The sequence below is a fragment of the Xenopus tropicalis genome, chromosome 8 (assembly GCF_000004195.4).
Source record: "Xenopus tropicalis strain Nigerian chromosome 8, UCB_Xtro_10.0, whole genome shotgun sequence".
Lineage (NCBI taxonomy): Eukaryota > Metazoa > Chordata > Amphibia > Anura > Pipidae > Xenopus > Xenopus tropicalis.
The window spans coordinates 90,439,828-90,466,957 of NC_030684.2; the positions used below are offsets into that span (position 1 = coordinate 90,439,828).

The 27,130-nt window shown below is 36.0% G+C and overlaps 1 protein-coding gene across 5 annotated transcripts in view; it reads right to left on the reverse strand.

Annotated features, from left to right (window-relative positions):
* bcl11b (BCL11B, BAF complex component) overlaps positions 1 to 27,130 on the reverse strand; it is a 70,948-nt gene that overhangs the window by 11,478 nt on the left and 32,340 nt on the right. For 4 of the 5 annotated variants that reach the window (XM_018096920.2, XM_004917117.4, XM_004917119.3 and 1 more), the window contains exon 3: positions 13,949 to 14,014. The exons of the other annotated variant lie outside the window; for it this stretch is intronic. In XM_018096920.2, the coding sequence (XP_017952409.1) occupies positions 13,949 to 14,014 (66 nt within the window). The remainder of the gene's footprint in view (positions 1 to 13,948; positions 14,015 to 27,130) is intronic. 5 annotated transcript variants of the gene reach the window in all.

The window sequence follows — 27,130 nt, forward strand, 5'->3', positions numbered from 1 at the left end:
TGAATGTTCTTTTCTGCACCGCAATTAAGACGAATCAATACGAGGTGCCACAAATGGTATTTTATTCTCAATAAGAACTCGGGCTGAGTTTATTCAGAATATTTTAGCGCTTCCCTGGGGGATTTTGGTCCAACGCAGATGGCAAATAAAGTACTACTGCCTAGGGCTAGAGCACATTATGCTAATTCTAATGTCAGATGTACTTTAATATACAGCTCTATTTAATCACCCCATTACTTCACATTTCCATATGAAAAACCTGCGGCACTTCTGCAGAGCTTTCACTCGTTGACAATGCCAACTTCCTTCATCTAGCTCACTGAGAAATAGAAAGGAACGCTGGTCAATCTCACTGGGCTGAATGTTCCTGCTGCTTTCACCCTTCTTGAATTTAATATTGGCTGATGGAATGAATAAAGATGCTTCCGGAATGTCAGTGTATGGAACTCCAACAAGTACTAGGATGTAGGATTACGCCAGTAGAGGACAATTCTAACCAAACCACCAAAGTTACTTGTACAGAACTGATCTGTCTCAATCCTCATTATCATATTTGCCTCCATAAAGAATTTTAAAATTGATATGAGCCAAGAGCAAATCAAAATGATGGTTCACTTGAAAAGGAAGCTGGTTCTGCTGTTTTAGAACCTGTACACAATTTATCTCATACATAGATGTAAATGATACTCTGTGGGTTCTTTTCTTTAAGAAAAAAAAAAAAGTGGCACAGCTGTTTATGGGTGACTGTGTTAAAATATATGTCAGTATCCAGTAAGGCTTGCAGCAGGGCTTCTACATATTACTAGAGCTTTACAGATGGCTAACAATTTCTTACAAATAGCAGATAAATACATTATTATATAACAAGAACACGTGGACTACAAATAAAATGACATTAGAAAGTTAAAACATGCATTAAATATGCCACAGTAACCTGCATATAAAGAGCCAAAACTAAACAGTCCAAAGTGCATACTAGTCTTTAAAGTCTTTATTTATTTTGTTTGTTATGCCCCCAAATAAGTATTTACTCTTTTTATTTTAACTTATAAAGTTAATGCTTAGTTTGAGTTTTTTCAAGTTGTGTCCTCAAATCATATTAGTGTCCATTAGATTCCTTACCCTGTTAACATCCATTAGACTACAGGACTAGGAATTATTTAATTTCTATCAAAAACTAGTGATGGGCGAAATGTTTCGCCAGGCATGGATTCGCGGCGAATTTCCGCGTTTTGCCATTGGTGGATTGTTTCAAAAATTGAAGCCGGCGTCAGAAAAGAATAGTCGCGGGCGTCAAAAGAATAGCTGCGCGACGAAATAATAGCCGCGGGCGACAAAAGAATAGCCGTGTGACAAAATAATAGCCGCAGGTGACAAAATAAGAGCCGTGCGACAAAATAAGAGCCGTGGGAGACACTTTTTTTTGCCGCACAACATTTTCGCCATTTCGCGGATCTTTTGAAAGATTCACGAATTTTTAGGCCAAGCGAATCGGAACAGATTCACTCATCACTATCAAAAACAACAAAAACCAACAAAGTAATTATGTGATTTTTTATTTGTAACTCTTTTTGCAAAGATCGCAACTTAAAGATGGCTATTTAATACAGATAGTGCATAATATCATACAGCTGAAATCCCAACTGGAAAGCTGCTATCACAGAATGACCCAAAAATTCTACTGTCATGTATGCAATCATGGTGGTTTCCCTAAAGATAGAAACAGTCTGGTTGCAGCCAGAAATAAGGCTGTGTTCTTTCTTGTCCTGTGAATGCATAAAATACTACCATTTAAACTCTAACAATATTTACTGTTACAGTCTTCTTTGTCTCAAAGTCTATGTTATAAATTGTTATAAAGTAGATACAAATAAAACGCAGACAGCCAGGAAAAGGGTGTTTCGCAAAAATACTGCAATAACCAAATCATACATGAAAGAAAAAAATCGATGAGTTAATGGCATGTGGTATAATTTAGGTGCAAGGTTCCATCATCTATTTTTTTGCTGGCAAAATATTGAGGAAAGTAAATCCAGGCAAAACAAACTGCTTTCCTGCTCTGGATCAGTATTCATTACATAAGAGATTGAATAAAAGAATGCTAAGAATCTAAAATCCTATGAGAGCACGCTGCCTAAAACCTATTTTTAAAACAATCAGGGTTGCAATAGCAATACTAGAATGAGAGTCAATTTTTCCTCTATTTGCAGAAGAGCGCCGGTTTTGCTGGAAAGACGCCTGTGTTTTGTTTGGCTCCCGTTCATACACTGCCTTGGCAGGCGTTCCTTGGATAGCACACAGTGAGTATCTCTCTTGCATACAGTAGCTCTCTCATTTCAACCATCCCAGCCACGCGTTTTCTAATAACACAGTGAGAGCAGCAGAAATCTTACTGACTGCAGATCATTTGAGAACGAAAAGAAAAAAAAAGTATTCACAAGCTTTTGCTTCTTGAAAACCAGGAAGCACAAAGCTGGTGCAAGGAGCAGTCAGTGAAACATGGGATTTTTTTTTCCTGCAAATGCATTTTTTAATCTGTTGTGGTTTTCCTCGAATTGCTGCAGTTATAAAACAATTCATCTGCCTTCTGGTCAAAATCATAAAACATTCTGACAATTCTGTGAATTTTTGGAGGTTTGTATTGGACAGGATTGCAGCTGTCTTGTGCTTTCAGTTTAAACCATATAAAATGTATTTATTTGTTAAAAATAAAAAGTCCCAAAGTTCCCATTTTAAATTCCACTCTAACTAGAACTAATGGCTGAAAGTAATGATTATAAGATATGCTGCTTATTGTTAGATAACTGTAGGACCAGTAAATTTGTTTATTAAAATACAGATGATCTGTCCATTAAATAAATAATTCAGGCATTGGACCCCTTATCCAGAATGCTCGAGACCTGGGGTTTCCCGAATAAAAGTTCTTTCTGCAATTAGGATCACCAAGCCTTAAGTCTGCTAAAAATCATTTAAACATTAAATAAACCCAATAGGATTATTTTGTTCCCAATTATTTAGGATCAATTATACGTTACTGTTTTGTTATTACAGAGAACAAGGAATTTTTAAAATTTGAATTATTTGTTTATAATGGAGTCTATGGGAGATGGCCTTCCTGCAATTCAGAGCTTTATGGATAATGAGTCCCAGAGCTGTACAGCTCTCCAATTATAAAAGTAACTGATGCCATTCATGATTTACATGACTATATATATATGAAAGAGAGCTGACTATACCCACTCTACACATTACTTTATTTTCGTTATCCTGGAACACCTAGAATGCAATGCACAACTTAGCATTACTGCTTTAAATTAAGAATATTGTGCTTTTTCTGCTCTACCATGAGACTCAGTACCACAAAAAAGAATTTATTTCTCAGACACCACAGCACTTTTACAAAACTAAGAAGGTAATGGGAAAGTGTAAATAAAAAGATGTCAAAAAGTTTGCCCCAGCTCTAGTAACCCATTGCAAACAATCTGAAATATTAGTTTTCAAATAAGTGACCAGTAAATGCTACCTGCTGATTGCTACCTGCCATATGTTTTTATCCTGTCAAGAAGTCAGAGGGTATGGTCAAATGCTGCCATCATTTCTGTGGTTCAGCTGGTGCCAGATCCATGAAGTTTGTTACACAGTCATATTCTAAACAGAAAAGGAATGAAAGTGCCAACTGCAGTTGGATGGATGCACATTTTGATTAGATGCATAGTTATTACACTGATCAGGTCTAAATTATACTGTTTGCTTTAGTTGCCTAAGAAACATAATATGAAGCATTTGATTGTATTGCAGTTATTGCAGACAGTTGAGGATGCTATGATACAGTCACAAGAAACTGCTATATTACAGTCTCTGAGATCTGCAGTAATTTCCCAGTAACCCTGCAATCTATAAAGGCAGATATGAACAATCAGTGTGAAGTTAACTATTGCAGCCAGGTATATTAATATCACTTCTTGAAAAAATGTTGCCAAGGTAAGGAGTTAAGGCCATCCTCATGCTTATTTATTTTTATATCTATCTTATCTTACAAGGAAAGTGTAAAAGATTATTGTCTTGGTATATGAGAGACTTATTTTTTTTTTTTTGTTGCACAAACTACGAAGTGCTTTGATGTGCTTCCTAGCACTTCATTGATTGCGGGACGCTTTTACGAAAGATGTTTGAGTTTTATGTCTTGAGCAAGGAAGGTCATTGCCATAAACATGGTATTTACTGTAACTCTTTGCCTGCAGTACACCTGGGTTATTGCAGTTTTTGATTATAATAAACAACTAGATAGAGAGAATAAATCATAGGTTTATTGTTTCTTTCATGGCAACATGCAAACCTCAAGTACAACCCTTATGTCAAGTAGATTGACAATAAATATCTCTTGGTAAATATGCTTTTTTATCAGGTGCTAAGATGTTTATTTAATGCTAGGATGCGCTTTTTTTTGTGGGCAGTAATTCACAGTCTTCATCTGTAGCTTTCAAAAGAGTGTGTAGGGCACAGTAAGGAAGCAGTATTCCTCCTAGATAAATATCTTAGAAAAAAAAACCCCAGGAAAACAATTAAAACTAGAAGGTAATAAATGATGAAGAAGCTTATGAGCACAGCTCTGGCTAACTTCCCAGTGTTCATTCATGCATCACAAAATCCCACAGCTCAGAGTCTTTTAGAGGGCAGCTGGGCAGTGAGGATGTCCACAGCAATATAAATGTGAATTAGATATGATCGAAAATGCTCATCGCATTTTCAACAGTACATGCAATTTTTCCCCTTCTAAAATACATGACAAATGATCCTGTTCCTAAGCAACTGAACAGATGAAGGGATTTTAAAGTTCCAACACATGACAGTGTCTACCTTCTTATCGTTTAGGGATGGTTCCTAACAACACAGCTCTGAGGACTGTATTTAATATGGTGCTCATTAATCCAATTAAAACGTTTTTCCCTACGCACACATTATTTTTTCTTGTTTATTTTTTTTTTATTTTATTTAGCTTTCATTTCATTTTTCAAAAAGATCTTAGACTTCCCAGCTACAAACCTTTTTATTACCTCCTCCCTTTTAAGGCCCTAATCAGACTCTCACCTGTCAGTTGTTGTTACTATCATTTGGCTGGCACATTAGAATCTGCAAGCCTTGACTTGTAATAACATCAGTTCTAAGGATGAACTATGCATTTCACCTAACCCTCAGCATGGTGCAACTTCATTCTGACAGTTGGGTCAGGCTGCATTTGATTACATACTCCAGCCTGAAGCCAACATAGAAGTTAGCAGCTGTGTTTCCTTATGTATTGGTTTGTGCAGCTGAATTAAAATATCAGTACTGTACTTTGTACCTTTTTATTTGTTCTTATCACATCTTGCTCTGTGCTCTGCACAAACTTTTACAAGTTACAGGAGAAGATGCATTTTGTTGAAACATGCATACACATTGTATCATACACCAACTCTATGCAATGTAAATAAAATGACTCCTTGCCCACTCCTTCCCTTATGGTCTGCTGCACAGTACCTTGCAAAGTTATAATGTGCATATACTCTCTACATGCTTTTACTATGCTGGATTAGGAAGAGAAGAAGGGCAATAATCTGGTTACTTGTTTTTACAATTCGCACATTTATGTGTGCAATTGAAAGCAAGATTTTCATACATACATTGAACAGGATCAGGGCTTGTACAGAAATTCATTTGAAACTGATAAATGATAAGTAATTTGAAATGGTTAACTAATTATCTGTCTGCTAATAAGCCAATTGGGCTGTCGTTACAGGTGGCAGTACTGATCTCAGGAACCTCCTAGTTACTGGCTGCTCTGTTTTTGCCAGATGGCCAGGAGAATCTGATTCCTTCACTTGCCTTCCCTAGGTTATCCCTGCAGCCTTACTGTCTCCAATTGATTTCAGCCACTTAGAGCTGCCCTATTTAAATACTCCCATTACCTAATTTCCTCACTTGAGAATTAGCATAGTTGTGGCATTAAGCTGCTGGGTTGCCCCTAGCTCTGGCTCTTCCTTGCTCTGCCCTCCTTTGTCCTTACACCTAGTACTGTCCTGTCTAGTTTGGTCCTGTTCCTGTCCTGCATTGTTCCTGTTCTTCAATGGTCCTGCCCCAACTTGGTCCTGCTTCTCTGCTCCAATCTGTCCTGGTTCTCCACAAGCTCTGTTCTGCTCCAGTCTGTCCTGTTTCTCCACTCACACCATCCCACACAAATCTTCTATGCCCATGACACCCTGCTTGCTCACATACAGCTTCTCATTTGAAGGACTCACCACCTTCCTGTCAGTGCACTGAGATTTCCCCCAAATTTGAGTACTTCTGGCCATAATAACAATGGTACCTGGAGAAAAATGTGCATTCCCTGTACACCTGAAATACAGCTTAGAACCCCCTCCACAGGGCTACTGCCACTCTACAACCTGGAATTTGAAAGCTAAATTGCAAATTGTAGTATAAAAATTGAAGATTGTCTTAGCATACTAATATCTTCATCATACTACATACAAATATGTTTACTCATAATGCTCATAATAAAAATAGCATTCATTGTAGAACTGTGTAAAAGCTTAAAGCTTAAGGAGAGGTGTAAAAAATGGTGCAAAATAAATGGCATAGTTAGCAAGCTCTCTTGTAGTCTTACCCGTGAATTAACGCTATGCATTGTGATCATGGAAATCATCCATTACAAAGAGCTAATTATGGTGTGTTTTATTAAAAGCCTGACAAGCACCAAAATTTCTGCCATTAATTTGCAACATTGCAGACACAACATAACTTGACTTGGTACAAAAAGCAGCACCACTCTAAGTCAAATTTTTTGAGGCTATTTAAAATCACATGTAACACATAACAAAACATATATACATACAGGCACACATTCATAACACAGCCTTATGACCAAGCCTGATTTTACATGCCAACATTAAACTGCCAATGTGTTGTATAGTTCAACTTTTTTAGATACATTTATAAATATGCCCCAAAATCTGATCCACAAAAGTGGATATATGCACAATCAACGTACTCTGTCCCAAGATAAATGAAATTGCTCTTATGTGCTCTTAAAACACTCTTTGGGATATGAGAGATGAAGAAAAAGTCATTCATTATGGAATTATTCACTTTTCTCTGTGATTCACGTCCCAGTAATTACCATGACCAGCCTAATAAAAACTGCAACAAAACGAAGGTCAACTAGCAGTTAGAAGCGTTCATTTTCATTTCAATGTATTCATCTCTGGCTCCTAATGGCCTCATTTTCTCCCATGCTCTTTAATAAATACCACTGAATTACAGGTTAAATAGCTAAATTAAATTATTGCAATTACAGTGTGCAGAGCCCTGAAACTGGTTTACCTTTCCCATTTCAATTAGAGGTGAAGTTTCAACAGGCTCTGGATTCTGATTGCTGTCAATAGAATGAATTACACTAAATGTGCACATAACCTTTACTGTCTCCTTATATGTGTTTAAAGGTACAAAAGTGTGAAGTTAGACGTATCTTCCTAAATGAATGTCTGCTATACCTGACTCTAGCAGACACTGAATATCACAGAAAAGGCACTTCTTATTTCAACGAGCTGTGAAAGAACTAGGGTGACTAATGGTAGACTTCTATATTTTAGACAGTGAGAAAATGATTCCTACTGGTCTAGATGGCAGTCAGCACATAATATATATGTCCAAAGCTAATAACGCTATGACTATAAGAGAGATCTACAACAGCACACAAAAACAAGAGGTTTGCAAATATTTTCATTTTTGCCTTAACCACATAAGACAAAACAGTGTTTGCAATGGACAACACTCCCACAACAATTACTGCAGAAATAGGAGCTGTACTCACTTGTCACTTTGCCAGTTATACTGAGTGACCAGTATAGCAGATTAATGTTTCAGGGTGACAAATCCTTCCTTCTGCTACACTGGGCATATAATCTTAGCCAGGCTTCCAGTGAACTGAAGCACCTCAGGTGATTGGCGAGTCCAAGTGACTAGTCAACAGCATTTATCCAGCTAAAGTTTTAGTTGCCACTCTCCCAACTATCAGCAAACCTACTTGCAGTATTAGGGAGGATTGCAGAGCACTTGTGGAGGCTTTTCTCTAGAAAGCTCTTGTCTGGTCCTGGCCTAAGTATGGTATGCACAGCTCTATAATCACAACAGCTAATCATATTTAACTTTAGGTTAAACAATCCATGCAAAATGGCAGGAGAAGCTGACTTGTTTAGGACTAAATATATTAGATCTTACATTTATGGAAGCTCTACAGTTACAAAGTTTTAACTTTAGCTCTATTAAAGTGTCAGCCTTGATCTTTGTATACTGACAATACAGCTACATAGTCTGCCTAAGGCACCAAGGGACTATTTCTGGACAAAGAAGATATGGCTAACAGGTATCTAATGGCTAAGCTCAAAGACCTAGTTTCTACCATCATTTCTTGCCCATTTCTGGAATGTAAGGGCCTAGAAAAGACAGGAGGAAGTCTACAGCAAAGACATATTTCTGTCTTGTATGTGTCCTAGGCAAATAGATGGATCATTTAATTGGGTGTTACTATTTTATTGTTATTTATAAAGTGGTGTGAAACACATTTAACGGAATTGGTATATTTTTATATTGCTGCTTTAAGGAGCTGCAAGGGTAGTAATAACTATTAATCATAAAAGTAATTATGGACATGTACGTTGAATCCATTACATTTCTGGCTTGCACAGGTGCCTTCTCTCTTGTTTATGGAAATATTCTATTCAAACCCCATTCTAAAATTTCATATACATAATACAAGTAAAGTAAACAAGTAAATCTACAGGATAGGGACATTTTACAATAATGATAAAAATCTAGGTGTCATCAGGTTACTGTCTGCTTACAGTATTATAAGTACAGTGGGTCTAAGAACAAAAAAACAGGGGACAAATGCACATTCAAAAGTGCACAAGTTACATGAAAATCGTCAAAATGTTAATGTGTACCTGCAGTTTTAATAGGTAGCTAGACATCCAGTATCTCAGTATTCAATCATTTCTGGACATATTAAAAAAACAGAAATGTAATATGTGTCAGATACATTTTAGCAGATATGCTTTAATAAAGGGTTCTAACCACATTTGCCCCTTAAAACAACTTTATTCAGTTTTCAAACCACCTTTTATTACTTTTATAAGTGTTATATTATAATCATATTCAAAACCAATGCATCACTATCGCATAACAGCTCAAAATAGCAAAATAGCTTGATTACATTAGCCAATCTGCCACGAAGTCTAAAAACTAATAAACTGTTCAGTGACAGTGATAATTTAATGAATACACTTTTAACTGGATCTAAAGGTAAAATCCATTTAAGGAAATAATGACATTTCCTCCAGCTCAAGGCTCATGCAACAACTGTGTGTTACATTATTAAATGCTGTGCTCATAAAAAAAATTCACTCCTGACATTTTGGGAGGACAAGACAGTGAATATTCAATAGATTTATCAATAGAACCAATGACTAATTGAGCACACAATAATCCAGTTGCAGCCCTATGATTTTCCCAGTTGAAAGCCCAAAGAGAAAAAATAAATCCACTGACAATAAACTGGCAGAAATACTGTAGGTTTCTTTAGGAAAGAATAACTGCAACTCTAGCTAGCTATAAATGGGTTTAAAAGGAATTTGCAATATGGTTATCCATACCCATTTTAGAGTTGAAATGTTTAATTCTTTTGCAAGTAGTAATTAATCTGTCCCGTTTTACATTGAGGTCAATGAACTTGCTTTGCATCCACTTTTTACATTCCGCATAATTTTTTGTGACCATTGGAAACTATGGCCGTTTTTTCACAGAAAAACCTAGTTAAAAAATTAACTTATCGCTATTTGCAAGTTACAAGAAATGTACTGATTTTTAAATTGTCTACTATATAGTCTTTTACTGTCTTGGGAATTTGTCCTACTGTATTTCTATGGCAAAATGTGGATTTTTTTATGGAGCTGGAAAATCTACTTGGCTTTGTTTATCAATTATTATTATAACACTTGCTAGTGACAGAATTCTGATTAATGCAGAGAAGTCCCCCTTGCTTCTGTGTCTGTTACAGGAATCCCATTTCCGCCAAACCTGCATTTCATTGCAAATGTATAAAATACTATCTGCAGCCCAATGTCTGCAACTGCCAAAAAAACGATAAGCTGCTGGTACACTAAAAAAATTTTTTTTTAAACACACTCTGATATTACTCTCATCTTAAGATAGCAAAGCCTCAGTGAGGTACTGGTAGTATGTACATCTTTAAACCACAAATCATGTTTTTTTCTTCTTTAGTTAAAATATTTATATGTAGAAGAGATAAAACATTAATCACAGCCAGGACATAAAAACTGAAAGCAAGATGTCATTTTAACCAGAGAACTTAATTATAAAATTATATGTGCAATTCAGTTTAACACAACTAAATTAGAATTTCTGTTAATTTAAAAAAAATCAAAACTGATGGCTGTTAAAAAAACAGAGTTTGTGGTTAATACAGCAGTTTGTTTTGTCACGCTTTCTTAACCCTATTAAATGCATTGCAACCAGCAGGGTCAGTAAGGCTGATGTAACACTTTGATTCAGTGTGTGTGTGCTTAATCTTACACAGCTCACTGTGGTCAACAGATTAGTAACAACTTCCTCAAACTTTTTCAAAATGGGTCACTTAGAGCTAAGAATAGCTGAAAAATTAACTGGGAAAAAGCACAATTCAAGCACAGCATGGCCTTAAAAATGTTTGAAAAAAAAAGAGCTAAGTTATCAATACAAGATACACGACAGGATATAAAAATCAAAGACGTAATATTTGTTTTAAGAGTTTAACATGAGGTAAAACATTATGAGTTTTCAAGTGTAAAAATTTTACACTCATTTTAGTAACTCGGTTCTCCTTCCTGGGTCTAAAACATATAAAAGAGAGCCAGGCATGTGTACCTCTGTCCCAGCTCTCTCAGATAACTAAATATACAACATAAGAGTTGGTTGAATGCCATATGAAAAAAAATTGCAGCTTTTGAAAATCCATTCAGTCTGGCTGCTCAGCAACCAGATTTCTCATATATTTTGCCCCCCCTGGATGGCAAAACAGACTGTAGTGTAAAGTGGTCAGATACTAACGTGGTCATTTTTTTAATAATAAGTATCCCTTCTAAATGATTACATCATAGCAAAGTTTTGATTTGGTTAAAAAATATCAATTTTTGTGGACAAAAAGCTATAATATAGGTAGGTCCGAGTAGGCCAAAATAAACAAAATGACCAAGCAAATATATACTTGTGTAACCAGTTTTAATCTGATTAATGCAATGGGATATATTTTGTTTTATGAGGAAAAATGTATATCTTAAGCTCTGGTTTCCCAAAAGGTTGCAATGGTGTTTTTATGAGATAAACCATGAGATAAGTCTTTCTCCTTGATCTTATTCTGGCCTATTGTTCTGAAACAAGGGATATATTCGGTAATGACACACCAACTACAATCATTACTTCAAGTTACAATCAATAAAAGGGAAATACATTTTTCAAAATATACCTTCATATACTGAAAAATTTTAGTGAGCTCTGAACAGTGCAAGACAAAGTTTAAGTTGCCCTCTTTATCCAACTCATTTATATTTCTATTCTTATAAACATAATACATACTGCTTCTAGATTATTAACTGCACACGCCTACTTGCTTTCAGTGTTGGGGACTGTTCTATTATACGTGTACTTGCTGCCTTTTCTTCAAACTGTGGAGCACATGAATCTGACTAGCATCTGTTTGCAATTCCCATTCACAGATATGGAATCTTTTCAGTTGGACATTAATCATTCTCAGCAGCAGCAATTAGATACTTTAGACATATAAGAACAAATAAGATTATTATAAACTAAAAATGCTATATTTGATTCAAAACAAAAGCAGTCAATGTTTTCAAACGTAATTGACTCTGTAGCCTTCTATGTTGTACTTTAAAGGCCAGTTTCCCCCCATGGACTTATTAACTAAGTAGCTATCGGGCTCACAAAATTTGCCAGTCATGTTTATTAACACTCGAGGCTAGGTTAATCTCGAAAAAACTTTAGGAAAAATGTTTAATCTGACTTTACCAATGGCATTGTAATGCTTCAGACCATAAGCTGTCAACATTTTCACCAAGGCCTCACTTTCTTATTGATAATGTGTCTCACTTTTTTAAATTTTCATTTCACCTGCAATGAATTTCCATTTCAGTTTATAGCTGTCTATTATATATATATATATATATATATATATATATATATATATATATATATATCTACCAAAAATTATAAATGAAATTTAATGTTTCATTTTACAGTAATGCTTAGGAAGAGGGCCTGGCTGTAGCAGATATACAGTATAAGCAGCTACTTCCCCACTACATTGCCAACAAGGAGTCCTCACTTTGTCTATCAATGCAGATAGGAAAAGCAAGGCAGGAGTGTAGGACAACAAATAGTCATATCATTCTTTCAAAATGGATTCCTTTATTCAAGCATAAACAGTGACAACAGTATGTTCACATTTTTTCCAAATAAAAGTAACACACTTCTTCTGATGACAGTATCCTTCTACATGGCAAATGTTTGCTTTAAAAATGATCCCACATTATAGTGGATGCCCATAAATCAGTTTCACAAATATAATGAATGTTTCTTAATCTGCTTCCCCAAATAAACCATTTTTCTTACTACTTACTACTCAGTTACTCATTCTTGAATTGGTTTGTCAGACCAATTCAAGAGAAAGAGAAATCAATAACAATAATCAATGGTTCAACTGTTTTCCACTTCTTTCCACTTCCACTTTCCACTTCTACAATTTTAGGACTCATAGCCAGAATTTTTTTTAAAGTAGAAGAGGGTTACTCATAACATATTTCCAAAACTAAAGTGGATGATAATGACTTATAAAGACAGAGCTTCCTAATTACAGGGGTTGGGCCAAATTATGCTGTTTCATGGTCAATATATAAGTAGTTGACAAGAACAATTATGGTCCATATATCAATAGAATCATCGGTCAAGCAAATTTTATGTTATGGCAAAAATCTTTGGACCTCAAATACATGCTGAATAGGTAAAATAACTGACTCAGGATTCCTCAACCCTTAACATTAGTAGAATCTAGTTGATGCACTAGTTGATTACTTTTTCCTATTGATTGTAATGTTATTATCTATCCTTTTATTATGGAATACTAAGGGGTATATGTATCATGCTGTGTAAATAAGTGGATTGAAGCATTATCAGTGATGTTGCCCAGGGCAACCAATCATTTCAACAGTTTGAAAACCAAAGCAAAGCATCTGATTGGCTGCTATGAGCAACATCAACGGCTTTACTCCACTTTTTACACAGCTTGATAAATATACCCCTTAATCTTGAATCACAACATACAGGTTATTAGTGTTGGCCTTTTCTAATGATGTATAATTTTCTCAGAAAGATAGCAACACAAACTTCCTAGATTTTTTTGTCTTTATCAGAGCTAAAATATCCATGCCATCATTCAATTGTAGCAACAGCTTTCATGAGAAAATCAAAGAAACTTATACTGTGACTTTTTGAGTTGCAGTGCCTGACCAAAGATGTCTGCAGTGCCAGGTCTCTGCGGAATATTAGTAATATGCCTTAATATCAATACACATCTATTCTGATTCAATCAGCCATGCAAAAACACTCAAAAAAATAAGTAATATAACAAGTCCCCCACCATCCATCCGCATTTGGTGCTAACATCCAATCAAGCACTAATTATTTTTTTAATTACGAACCTGGGAACCTTACATGGGCATGTTTATTTCTCACATCTGGTTTTGCTTGATTTTTTTTCAATAAAATCGAATAATACTATTTTGAGCACCACACTCTTTTGAGGTTGTGGATTTTGCCAAAGAAAATGCAAGCTTTTGCTTACTTTGTTCGTGGGGCGCAACAGCCTGCATGTGTGCCTGGATGACTCTGACTGGCCGTGAAAAGAATTCTAAATAAAACACAAACATTAAAATTTGGCATTGCCACAGAAGCGAGCTTAGGACTAATTTCAGAATGCAAACGGCTCTCACACAGTAAGACTGGCTCCAGTATAAATGAAACCAGGCACAGTAAAACTGACAGTAAACTTTGTGTTAAAGGAACAGTTCTCTTTTCCCCTTGTACTCTTTATCGTACTCTATTTTTTCCAAGCAAAAACATCTGTTGCAAAATGTAGGAGTCCCTGATATTTTAAAGTTAAACAATCTAAAAACAACTGAAAAAACTGTACTTAAAAAGAGCAGCAATATATCTTTATATGGTAAACTCTAATATTTTTTTATTGCAGTGTAAATGAGCAATAGGGGTTTGATAACTCATTACAAGGAAACTATCATAAAAAGTGTTTTATTTTTGCTTATGATACTTTTTGCAGCAATATGCACAAAACTATTGCATATTGTCTTCTTTTTTTGCCTTCTTGGCTTTGAGCCAGGCATCAATGAAAAAAGGGCAAATTTCCATGTGTTAACACCATACAGACTGTACTTGTGTTTTATTTACATATTTTTTATCAAAAGTTCTGTTGTGCCGATTACTAGTGAACTGGGTTCAAACATTATAAGTACAAGGGAACCCTGTATTTTAAGCAATAATTCATTTATCTGGGCTCCCTTTGATACTTGCTCTGTTTTTTTCCTGTATTTTCTTGCAACTGTGTCCACCTGTGGACAATTATTTTGAGCTAACTTGAGGCAGTAATTTAAATACAAAATGCTGTCAACCATTATATGTGCAATATGCCTTTTGTCCTGTTAGTAAATTAGGTCCACTACCTTTACAATTTAGAGGTCAGATAAGATAAAAAAGACCAAGATGCTTGGGCCCTGAGTTTAATTCCAGCTTGTGAGCTATTTGCAAGAAATGTGTATGTTTTTTGTGTAGGTTTCTTCCTACACTTCAAAAACATGCAGGTAGGTTAACATTCATGTTTGTGAATATGATAGGGACCTTAGATTGGAACTAATGTCAATAATATATAATCTCTGTAAAGAGCTGTGTATGTTTTGGTGCTGTATAGATAAAGAGAATAAAATAGCTAATAGATAATATAATAAAAATAAAGCTTGATGCCAACAAGAGAACGAGAGAAAGAAGAAGAAGAGTTACAAACAATCAGTGACAGTTGCTCTGTTTGCTGTTACATCTTGCAGTGCAATAAAAATAGCCTTTTATCCTGATCTTAGAAGCCTGGAAAATCATCCTGGCGGATGCGATGGGAATAGACAGGGAGAAAATTACTCAGGGCTTTGCATCAACATGAAATTAAAAAGTGACGCTGCACTCTCACAGGTCTGAATGATTTCTCCCGGGTTTTGATAATGCTAATGCATAAATATCATGCCATTCAAAAAAAAATAGTTGCTGCTAATGGGTTACATTGAAGTTGAGTAGAATTCACAGAACAAGGGCTCAAACAAATACGATTATATAATAACTGCAAGCCACAAATTTGTAGCCTAATGGAGCATTTTGGATACCCATGCCTGATGCTACTGATGTCAACAGAAAAACAACTAGTACTATCTGATATAAGCGAGCAAGCAATGATTGGCTGCTCCATGGCCAGCATTGAGGCAACCAATATTAACTGGAAAATATAGTGTAAGTAAGCCCATTTCTAAGCAAAATTAATAATTAAGAGATCTATATTTCTGTTTTTGGAATGTAAACAAAACCGGAATATAGCATGGTATCATATAAATAGTAGATGCTTATAAATAGTAGCCACTAGTGATGAGCAAATGTGTTCTGGTTATCTTTAGTGAAAAATTAGCAAATCTTTTGAAAGATCCACGAAACGGCAAAAATGTTGTGCAGGCAAAAAAATTGTTGCCCGCGACTAATATTTTTTGACGCATGTGTCAATTTTTGGACGTGTGGTGAATTTTTGCGTGGCAAATTTTTTCATGCGTTTTGCCATTGGCAGATTGTTTTGCGAAATGCCTGAAAAAATTCACTGTGGAAAAATTTGCCGCACGTCCAAAAATTTGCTGCGAATCCATGCCTGGCGAAGCATTTTATCACTTGTAGCCGCATATAAATAGTCATGCGAATAAACGCACGCCATGTTAGCTATGCACACCAATACTTGCGGAAAATTACTGTATTAAAAATGACCATTTCGCTGCAAACTGGCGGCTGCGTCACTCTAGGGCAGGGGTGGGCAAACTATGGCCCGCGGGCCACATCCGGCCCCTTTGCCTTTTTAATCCGGCCCGGCCCGACGACGCCAAGTCTCATCACGCGAGACTTGGTGTCATTGGCGTGCCGGAATTAAAGAGAGAAGGGGGCCCGCCCTGGCCCGGTCCAGCCCGGGGGTGAGTAAATGTGGCCCGTGAGCCAAAAAGTTTGCCCACCCCTGCTCTAGGGGAAACACATACTTGAATAAATAACACTGCAAAGTCCATATTTTATTGCCAAAAGCTCATTAACTGTACTTTTCTATAATTATCGCCTGCCTGAAGTAGGTGTTAATTTTCACATAGCCTAATGCGATATTTAACACGCCTTACTGTGAATCATGCGATCGTATTCTTCTCTGTGCGCTATTTAACGCATGCGTTAAAACTAATGCATGCGATCACGCGAAAAATAACGCATAGCCTAATGCGATATTTAGCGCGCCTTACTGTTTGTGAATCATGCAATCGTATTCTTTTCTGTGCGCTATTTAACGCATGCGTTAAAACTAGCGCATGCGGTCGTGCAAAAAATAACGTATGGCGACTCAACGCACGCGATAATACTATGGTGAATTGCGTGCTAATTATCGTGTCTAATTTAACGCAAAAAAGCGTGCGATAAAATGTATCGCACTTTAGTGAATCAGCCCTCCTGTGTTTCTGTAGTAATAGCCATCCATTTGAATAAAAAATCAAGAAATATTGTAACATTCTTTTTATTCTGTTAAAATAACAACATTAGTACATCAAGTTGTTTTTCGCAGTGAAAAATAGTTTCTGATATATATAAAATGTGAGGCATAGATTCACAGACTTTATTGTGGGCAGGCACTTTGAATAAAAGGTCTTACTGGGAACAGCAGGGTTCCCAGTAAGATGGTGTATTTTCCAAAATATTGGTCTGATGCTCAAACAGCATCCTGCAGTCTTCTTGATCTTCTGGTAACCAAACATCTGCACATGGTTTAACTACTCCAACAAAGAAGTGATCTCTATGCATGTATACTGGCTGGGATCCAATAATGATGGAAAGGATAGACTTCTCTGCTACTGAAATATGTCTTCATTTTGCTTCCCTCCCTTTCTTAAATCAAGCAGGTGCGCTTGAACTGCAATCACACAGAGCATAAACACTGAGGACCCTTGAAGGTGGTATTGATTTTACATGCATTTGTACATACTTTGCCTGATTTGATTTGTGCTGTTTGTGAATTACAAATTTACAAATGATATCTCCCCACCTCAGTCCTACAACAAGGTTTTTTTTAATAATTATCTGCCTAAAGGCCATGCAATTGCCAGACGTGGACTTTCTTAAAAACAAAATTTTGCATGCTATTGTATTTGGCACCTATCAAGGCAACTGAAATATATTCCACTATTGTCACACAATGAGACATAATCAGAATTTGCTTTCTTTAATGCAGAGCAAGGTACAAACACCATTAGATGGTTAAGGTGCTGGCAAACTCACAAAATTCTATATTACTTACACAAATGCCAAGCATCACTCTGTAATACCAGCTAGTTACAGTCATTATCAAGTACCTTCTCTGACATCCAATCTTTCCTGGCCTTATGGGAGTCTACTGATCATATTTAAGCCCAGTTGAATAAAAAGTTATTCATCGCCAAACCAAAAACTTTTCAGGCACCCTTCCCCCAAAACTTGGGAAAGATAAAAACCTCAAATAAATAAGCTAGTCATTGTTTAAAAATAGTCTGCTGTAATATAACAGAAATTAAGTTCATATTAATCACTTCCCTGTCTAGAGGCTGCAATGTACTTGGGCAAAATGCAGCGAGATATGATATGGTGGAGTTAGATTGCTTTCCCTAGCTTGCTAAAAAGGGACACAAAGTATCTTATATATTAAATGGCCATTCATAACTAGAAAGTTAATTTTTGCCAACAATATCATATGTTGAGTAAAGTTAGGCTTGTAGACATGATCGTGATAGAACTGATCAGGTAACTCCTCACATTATAAAGCATTAGCAAGAGAATGAGGCATGTGCACTTGTATACTATAAGTATACTACAAAATACGTGAATGTCACAATATGCCCTTTAATATCTAGAAAAACAACTTGCATGTTAATTTCTCTGAATGTTTTTTACACTCTGTGTAATATTTCTCCTTGTAAATCCCCCTCACTTTTTCCTGAAACAGAGGCCTGAAACTTAACACAACTCAATTTTATCGGGCGCCATTAGTTTGCTGTGCACTTGATAAAGATAAATCATAAAGAAATATTATTTATGGGCTTTTCCTACAGCAATGACCAGTGTCAGCTCCCCTCATCTAGTTCTTTAAAGAGCTGCATACAGCATTGCATTAAAAATTAATTACACATGCTATTTTATTGATAGTGCATAATATAATGAGCACCAGCTGTGCTAAATATCCAAACTCCTTTTTAAGACGGCTATAAAAAAAAAGTTAAAGAAGAGAGAGACAGAGAGAAAGAGAGAATGTATTTCCAAATGCTCATAGTGTCATTAGAGAAAAACATCAACATCTTGTATGGATTTTGAAATAGGAGTCTTTGATTACGCCCACTGGTTGGGCCATGTGAAAGAATCATGCTGAGGATTGGAGCAGTGGGCCCTGATTAACCCCATATGCACTAAACAGGAAAATAAACTGATGTGATTAGGTTTCTCAGTTATTTAAACTCATGTATAGGTCACAGTGCACAAAGTGTATCTGTGTCACTGGCTTTCTCTGATCTAGGTTATCATAACCATATTGATCAGTATGCCATAATGACCTGAATTGTGACATCTGTGCCATCTGTTTACTTCAGTTCTACTTCAATAGCAAGTCATGGTCAACCTACTAAGGAAACTTATAAAAAAGATTGTTACTAATCAATATCAAACATTGCTTCATATGCAGCATAAAAGTGCTATTTTAATTTAATAAATAGACTGAGTTCATTTCAATTCAAGCCTTATTTACTAGGCTTATGTTGAGCACAAGTATTTTTGTTCACTCTATCACATTATTTATATGTATGGTGATCAGATTACCTATAAGTAAGGTGATCTAGCTATCCTTTTAATCCAAGGTGTAGCCTGTGCAACCCTGCATTATTCATTTACCATAAATGTTATACATTTAAATCTAAATATGAATTACTTCATACATAAGGCAAACAGGTCTTAACATGTAACTGCGATGAGCTACGGTCATAGCTGGTTAGTATTGCATCCCCCTGCCCATTAGTATAATGTCCATATGATGATATAGACAAATTGTACTTCACACCTGCACCAAACCAAGGCTTCTACAGTTCTTTGCACATTTTTGTATAGATTTGCATGCTATAGTGGGTCAGAAGCTGGCTATTCTTAACATAAACAGCATTTTAGTAGTGATACAGTTATGGCTAAGGAGGCATACTCAGGCAGCCCTCATGTTATTATAGAGTTTTCAGTTATGCATTTAAAACTGATGTTATGGCCCAACTAATGCATCAGGAATTTAACATTTAGGGTGGTTTTAAGTCTAAGCAACTCTTGGGTCCATCCTTCTGGAGATGTGCCCCTTTTCTTTACTTGCACTGTGCCCACCAGTTTACTCAAACAGTCAGCAGTTTAGACAAACAAGGGCAACTGTGGAGAAGCAAATTTGGCATATTTCTAAATGCCATCAGGGACTCTGATATCCAGGAGAATTTTAGATTTTCAGGTTGTAGAGCAGCCAAAAACAAATAGCTTAAAAACCAAGCTAAATAAAAAATGAAAATCACCTTCACATTTTCTCAACTGTCTGCACTATACAAATATTAATTTTAAGGATGAATAATTGTGTGAGAACAAGACATGATACTGACAGAAAGAAATGTGAGGTGTCACTTTTAGCACCACTTATAGGTGGCCATAAATAGAGCAATTGCATGTTTTTTTATATCTTAGGAGGCAGAGTAGACTCTTGCATTGCAATCTAGTCTGGCAATGTTCCCAGGTATTAGCAGACCTTGTAGTAACAGGGCAGCACCTCTTCCTACTTCGCCCTCAATTGAGATTTATTTCTTTAACCCAACATCTAAATGAATATATGCAATGCTGTCTGGCCACTTACCTATATGGTCAGTTTCTACAATTAACTGCATGCATGTTTAATTCTTTTTTAAAGGTTAATAATGTAGAAAACTGCATATAGTTTTTCACAAAAGTGGACTACCATGAGATATATTTTAATTTGTTATTCCCAATAGTTAGGCAAATATTACAGTGCAGTCCTACTTTAAAATAAGTTCAGTTAAGCATTGCCTCCTGTCATAAGGCAAAATGTCCTGCTTACCATCTTCTGCATCAACCAACATAAACATTAGACTGTTAGTATTGGGTTACAGATGTCTAAAACAACTATACGGCACATTTAGAAATTTCTGACTAAAAAATATAATTTTTACAAGGTTGATGTTACAAAATATTGATCCATAAAGACAGAGCTTCGTTTAGTCTAATAACTCATTAATTACTTTAACCTCCTCTTTTTTAAAATCACTTCAACTTGTAGCTTGCCATCTCTAGAGAAAACAAAAGGAAGGAACAGGGAATTATTTCCTGACCGAATCTATGTGATGCTGTTGTGTCTGAGTGGATGGAGAGATGCAAGGGTTAAGTGCATCTTGTCTTCGTTTACTTTCCAAGGGAAGATAATGTTTCTTTCAGGCAGAGCTTGGCCAAATACTGTCATAAACACTTAGTGTGTGCTTTGATATACCCTATTCTCTAAGTGCTGTAGACTGCAGCAGTAATTATGGGAAGCCTAGAAAACAAGTCGATTTCTCCGCAAAGCTGGCATCTCTTTCCAGTGAGGCGATCACTCAAGAACTATCAGTACCAACCATTTCAAGCAAATGCATAAATGCTTGGGGTTTTTTTTGCTTTGCGTTTTGCTTTACACATTTCCAGTGTGAGCCTTTTAGGTAAGCCCTGTGCATATATGGAAATGAAAGAAAAAGATACTGCACTGTTTACACTAGATTGCTAAGGGTTTTTTTCTTTTACTTTATTTTTTAAGGGTTGTTTCATATGGCTACTTAGTTGCCAAAAAATGAATACTCTGCCTGCAATTCATCATATTTCACTGGTTAAAAAAAGAAAGGCAAAGTAAATTAGCTTCGGAAACTAGAGAGCTTGTATTTGTGCCTAATGCTAGCTAACTTCACAAATGATATGCAGATGCTTAACACAAAATAATCAAGTATATCACATCAGAAAGCTTTTTTAGAGAAGAAAGCAGAAATAATAGAGGCTTGGATACAACTGTTCCTAGGCCCTACTATGTAAAGAGTAAGATATAAAGTCATTCCTGCTTTACAAATGGAAACCTGGTAACTGCTATGTCTCTTCTGTCAACATAAGATGGATGTATTCAAGCAGGTGAGACTTGAGAGGCTAACTTGCTAATTTGAAATGAACAAGCATCAAAACCCAAAGTACAAACTTGAGCAGCTGTTGGCCTTTTCAACTGCTGTAAGAGTTAAATGAATGTAAGGACAGGCCCGGCATCCATTTACAGTGAACATGTTGGAATGCAAGCCACTCTCAAATCCCTCCATTTGTTTTCTCAAGTGAGAGTTTATTGGTGGCTGCTAGTTGTTGAGGACAGAGTCCAGATTCCTGCTGCTCAGCACCCACTAAAACCTTCTCACACCTTAACACACCCAGTCCAGCCACCCAAAAAAACAAGGCGTTGACACAATTTCAAACTTTGCACAAGATCACAGATAATCTAAGCCTTGCTAGCCAGTGGGGGTTTGCAAAAAATGAATAGAAAAATGAGTAACGTTTCAACAAACCAAAACTCCAAGTCAATGGATTTTTGTTGCAAAGGAAATATTGGTTTACAGTGGCACCTAATCTACTGCACTACTACTCTAGAGGTAGAATTAAACTGTAAGCTCTTTTGAGCAGGGTCTGCTTTTCCATTTGTATTGGGCATTGGTTGTTTTTGTATGTAATCTGTGTAGTTCAATATATATACCCTTTACTGCTGCAGAATATGTTGGCACTTTATAAATAATTGTTATTATAATAATTATTATAATAAAATAATAATAGTGGTAAGACCAAGACCCCATGTCATCATTGAAGGGTTTACCACGGTTTGTTAGTACTCCTTACAAGCAAATTTGTCTAACAATTTTCTGAGTAGCATAGAGACACAAAATCTCTAAGCTGAGACCTGCTGTTGTAACCATACCCAGCATCCTGCAAAAGACATCATATATAAAGGGATGCTGGGAGTTATGGAATGCCAACAAGAGATCCACATGTTTGGTATTAATTTGGTATCAAATAGCCTAAATGTACCTAATTCACATGTCCTTGATCATCCTACACACACAGGCCCCATATTATGTTAATTAAACTACTGAAAATATCTGCTATATTATGTATGCTACTATTTTATTATATTATATATAAATATATATAATAATTTTAGTATACATATTATAATATGTGTATGAATTCAGCAACACACACACACATATAGAATGACAGGAGCCAGATTATGTTCACCAAAAATGAATCTTTTAGCTACACACCACTGCTCACTGATCTGGCAACTCCCTCTGTGATCACATTTGAAATACTTCATCTTTGGCACAAGTTCCTGCACTCATCTCAGAAAGGACTGCATTTGATTTTGTCGTTTATCTTAAATGGCTCAGAGACCACCAGTGCAAAACATTTGTGTGAAGCTGTTGCCAAAACCACAAGTGAGTGATCTAAATTCCCTATGTAAATACTTCAGCTCTAAGTATCAGGAATAAAAATTTTACACTAAGTGCTTTTTTGTGAGGTCTGATCATCATGGGAAGTTTATGCACATGCTCATTTCCTGTCATCAACATTTTTGATCTGCTTCCTAATCTAACACATTAAAGTTACACATAACACAACAGATCTGCATAGTCCATCAGGAAAAATAACCCTCTAGTAAGCATATTTATACATAATCTATCATTAATATTTCTTAGCAATGAGTTTTGATGAGGTATTTTTAGCCTTATTTGTGATGTTGTGGCTTATTAATTCTGCATAAAAATCAGGTTTTTCAGAACGTGAAGTATGGCCCAACAGTTATCTGGCTTGTATATAAGGTTGATACCCAATGCAAGTTCACTAGTTCTTTTCATTATGGGCATGCATATACATATAATCACATACACATATAACGGATTTACATTTGTTTATATAAAGAAGACTGAAGACATTCCTCCAATTAAAATATTCTATTGTTGGGGTAAAGCAATAAAATCATTTAATTTCATGTAGTGTCTTAAATAGTTTTGTGCACCCTCATGTTATATACAGTCCCTGTCATTCAGTGCTAATAAAGAAGGAAAAACCTAATCATATTAATAGAGCCAGAGCTCCCTGGCAGGCTGTTCCTTCATACCAGAAATAAAAGTAAAAGTGTTTTGTGTGTCACTTTTATGATACTGAACAAGCCCCTCTCTAGTCACAAACAGTAGATCTGTAGGATACTGCTGTCATATAGTGAGCAAAGGAACTGGAAATTGTTGAGCATCAAGAGGTGAAATAGCTTAAAGCAGGAGTGGCTGCTGTATTCCAGTTGTGAAATAAAGAGGTCAGGAAGAAAAATGTCATGTGAAGAAGAACGCAGTTAGGCAGAGTTCCTAGCAAAAGGTATTCTGCCATGAAACTGCAGCAAGATTAGTGCTGGACCAGCAGTTTTACTGTAAATGCTATTGTAACCTGAATATAGCTTTCCCTCTTACTGCTAATGGGAGCAGCATTCATAAGCTTTCATTTTGCATACAGGTCTATAGAGTAAACCCTTACTTTTCATTCCCAGTTTCCCTGACAGAAGAAAAGTCTTTTGGTTTGTCAAGTTAACCCTTTGCCACTGAAGTGCAAAACAGTGCAGGGCACATAACATCTGGGGGAAACAATGGGGTAAAATAAACACAGATCTTATGTGTATTTTATCTCCACTGCAAAAACAATTAACTGCATGGTGTTTTCATTAATGCCATTTTATTATGTTTGTATGTAAGAAAAGATAAAGCGGGGGTTTAATATGTAGAAAAGAGGACAGTAGTAAAAATGGAATCCGTGTGCATTTGCACACTGTAGCAAATCCCTTCAAGAATGACAAGGATGGTCAAGCTGGTCAATCATATGCGCAAATCCCAAAAATCATATTTATCATTTATGATTTATTTGAAGGATAACTAAAGCCCAAAATCAATTACACCTTGGGGCCATGTACACATACAGAGCTGGTATACACTGGAAATAAATATAGGCTGCAATCCCCTTTTCTAGCTCCCAGTGTGAAACTCTGATGCCCCCTGCAGCATGTGCCAGCACAGCCTTTGGCAAATGTATAATTCAGCTGTAAATATGCTGAGGAAGGGTCACACACCAGGGGCCAAATGAAGATCTATATCAATACTGCACCAAACATACATGACTAGAAGTCTACACCAGTTCTATGCAATGCATCCCACTGGTTGACTTGGCACCAGGCTACAGTTACCTTTAAAAGACCATGCCATTTTGACTTCTTACAGAAGCTTGTCAAAAGTAAATAAGTAACTTGCCTTTGGGGACAAAAAATTACTTTGTATTGTCTTGCAAAACAACAACAGAAAAACATAGCTTATGGGGACTTTTTATTTTGATTACAATGTTACATTATTTTTCCAGGTTTTTAAATAGATTTTTATTTGCAGCCTTGCATTCTCTATCATCTGAATTGGCCATACTACTCTACAATACGCTCAAGACCTTCAACAGTTAAGAAAGGGATTGTCACTAAAGATATTGCAGACTGTACCGTGTCCCTTCCCCCCAAAGCCAAGACATTAATTCTCACAAGTCGGAGAAAATTACTATGCATGAATGCAAAAAGCATGATCAGGAGTAATTAACATGGCTTCATATGCAAATTTTATTAATGCAGAAGTACAAAGTCATTATGCAAATGAAACTTACGTCAACTCTCTTGACAAATATTCTTCTACAAAGCTCTTGTTTCATGTTACATATATGTATATATTATTATTTCTTTTCGTTTATAAGAAAGAAGCAGGTTTGACAAGTTAGCAAAGTTTTTTTTGAGCAAAAAAACTGTATTCTAGCACTATTGATATTTTTTTGTTGTTGTTGTTGGCAGGTACACGGCAAGTCACACTAAAGGGGGAGAGGAAAAAAAGAAGCTCCTAGCAGCAGGCAGCCAATCAAAACGCCAGCGGCTGTAATGAGCGCGATTGATGACTGTTTGGCTTTACTGCAGGGTAATGAACTAGAATCCAGTCTGAGGAGAAAAATATGAATATTCATGAAGCTGTGCTCCTGCCTTTGATGATTAAAGAAATTTTTAATATTCAAATAAGCGCTTGCCAAGTGATTAACAAAGAACAAGCATGCAGCTATGGAAATAGAGACGCGGAAGATTTGGGAGTCACAGCCTGTGCAGAGAAGCCAGCAAAGAAAAACCCTTATATGTGAGAGAAGAAGATAGCTCAATTCACCAATAAAATGATCTATATTGTGTAGGAAGAGAAAAAGGAAATCAAAAACAATATTTTTCTTACTGTTCTTTTAACTGCAAAAACTGAATACCAAGGGCTTAATAAGAAGCAATATATCCCAATGATTTTGTTTCTAGGAATAAAACTGAAACAGTTTTAAATGATTGTTTGATAATTGTAGCTTCACGTCTAATTTTAGATATGTTGTTACCCTGTTTATAATTACATGCAAGGCATTGTGTAAATGCTAATGAAGTATAGAATATTCTGAGAAGAAGAAGCTGAGGGGTAGCTGATGCGATTCCTATTCGGGGTTTATTCACAAAGGAAGAATAGAAATATAAAAAGGACATTTTGTTATGTACCATAAATAATACAGTTGCAATGCAGTTTACTCTTACTGCAGTATTATGCAAACACATCTAACTGAAGAGCTTACAGTCTAATTCTGGCACCCAGCAAGCTATTTGTGCTGACATTAGCATGTGACCCCCATTGAAAATGATAATTACTTTGTAAATACCTTGACAAGATGTCTCGAGCTTATGAACCAAGCTAGTTCTCCTTTTCAGCCCTCTGGTACTGTAACTACTGCCCATAAATGGCTCAGTGAAACATTTTCATCTCCTATGAACCACAAGATGTAGTTACAATATATAACAGATCAGCCGTTTTTCCACCACATCTGTTCCATTTTACCCCTGACAAAAATCTATTAAAATGGGCCCATTCCCATTAGTCTTGCTGAAATTCATGGGGAGGCTGCCTTTGCAGACATGAAGGATTTCATCTTGCAGTGTCACCAAGTGCTGTACTTTTTTAACTCTAAATAAGAAAATAATAATAATATAACTATTCTGGGAAGCAGGAAAGTCCAAATGTCTTAGGAACACTGCATAAAATGCAACAAAGCTATTCAGGAGCTATTAAGATGGGGCACACAAATCTGAAGCCACCAAACAGGAATGAATATATTTTGGGCTGTCTAGCCATAAAACGCAATGCAATGACTATCGTAGTGATTTCACAATTATCTGGACGTTGTCACATAATAATATCAATCCATAGAAACATGTTAAATGCATTAAATTCCAATATTTATAGAAGCGCTCTAGCAGTAAAGGACTTTTGTCCTAGGTACAAGAATAGGTATTCACAAGGAGATCTACAAGACTTTTCTTAACCATTGACTTTTAAAGACAGACTTATGAAGTTTTTATTGGGTTTTTAAAATTCTAGTTTAAGGTTTAAAACACAGTTACCAAAAACATGGATCTGGCTTCCTTAAGGGAATAAGAGGACAACTTAAAAGCCAATTTGTGAGAGTTTGGGTAGATGAAAATTATAAG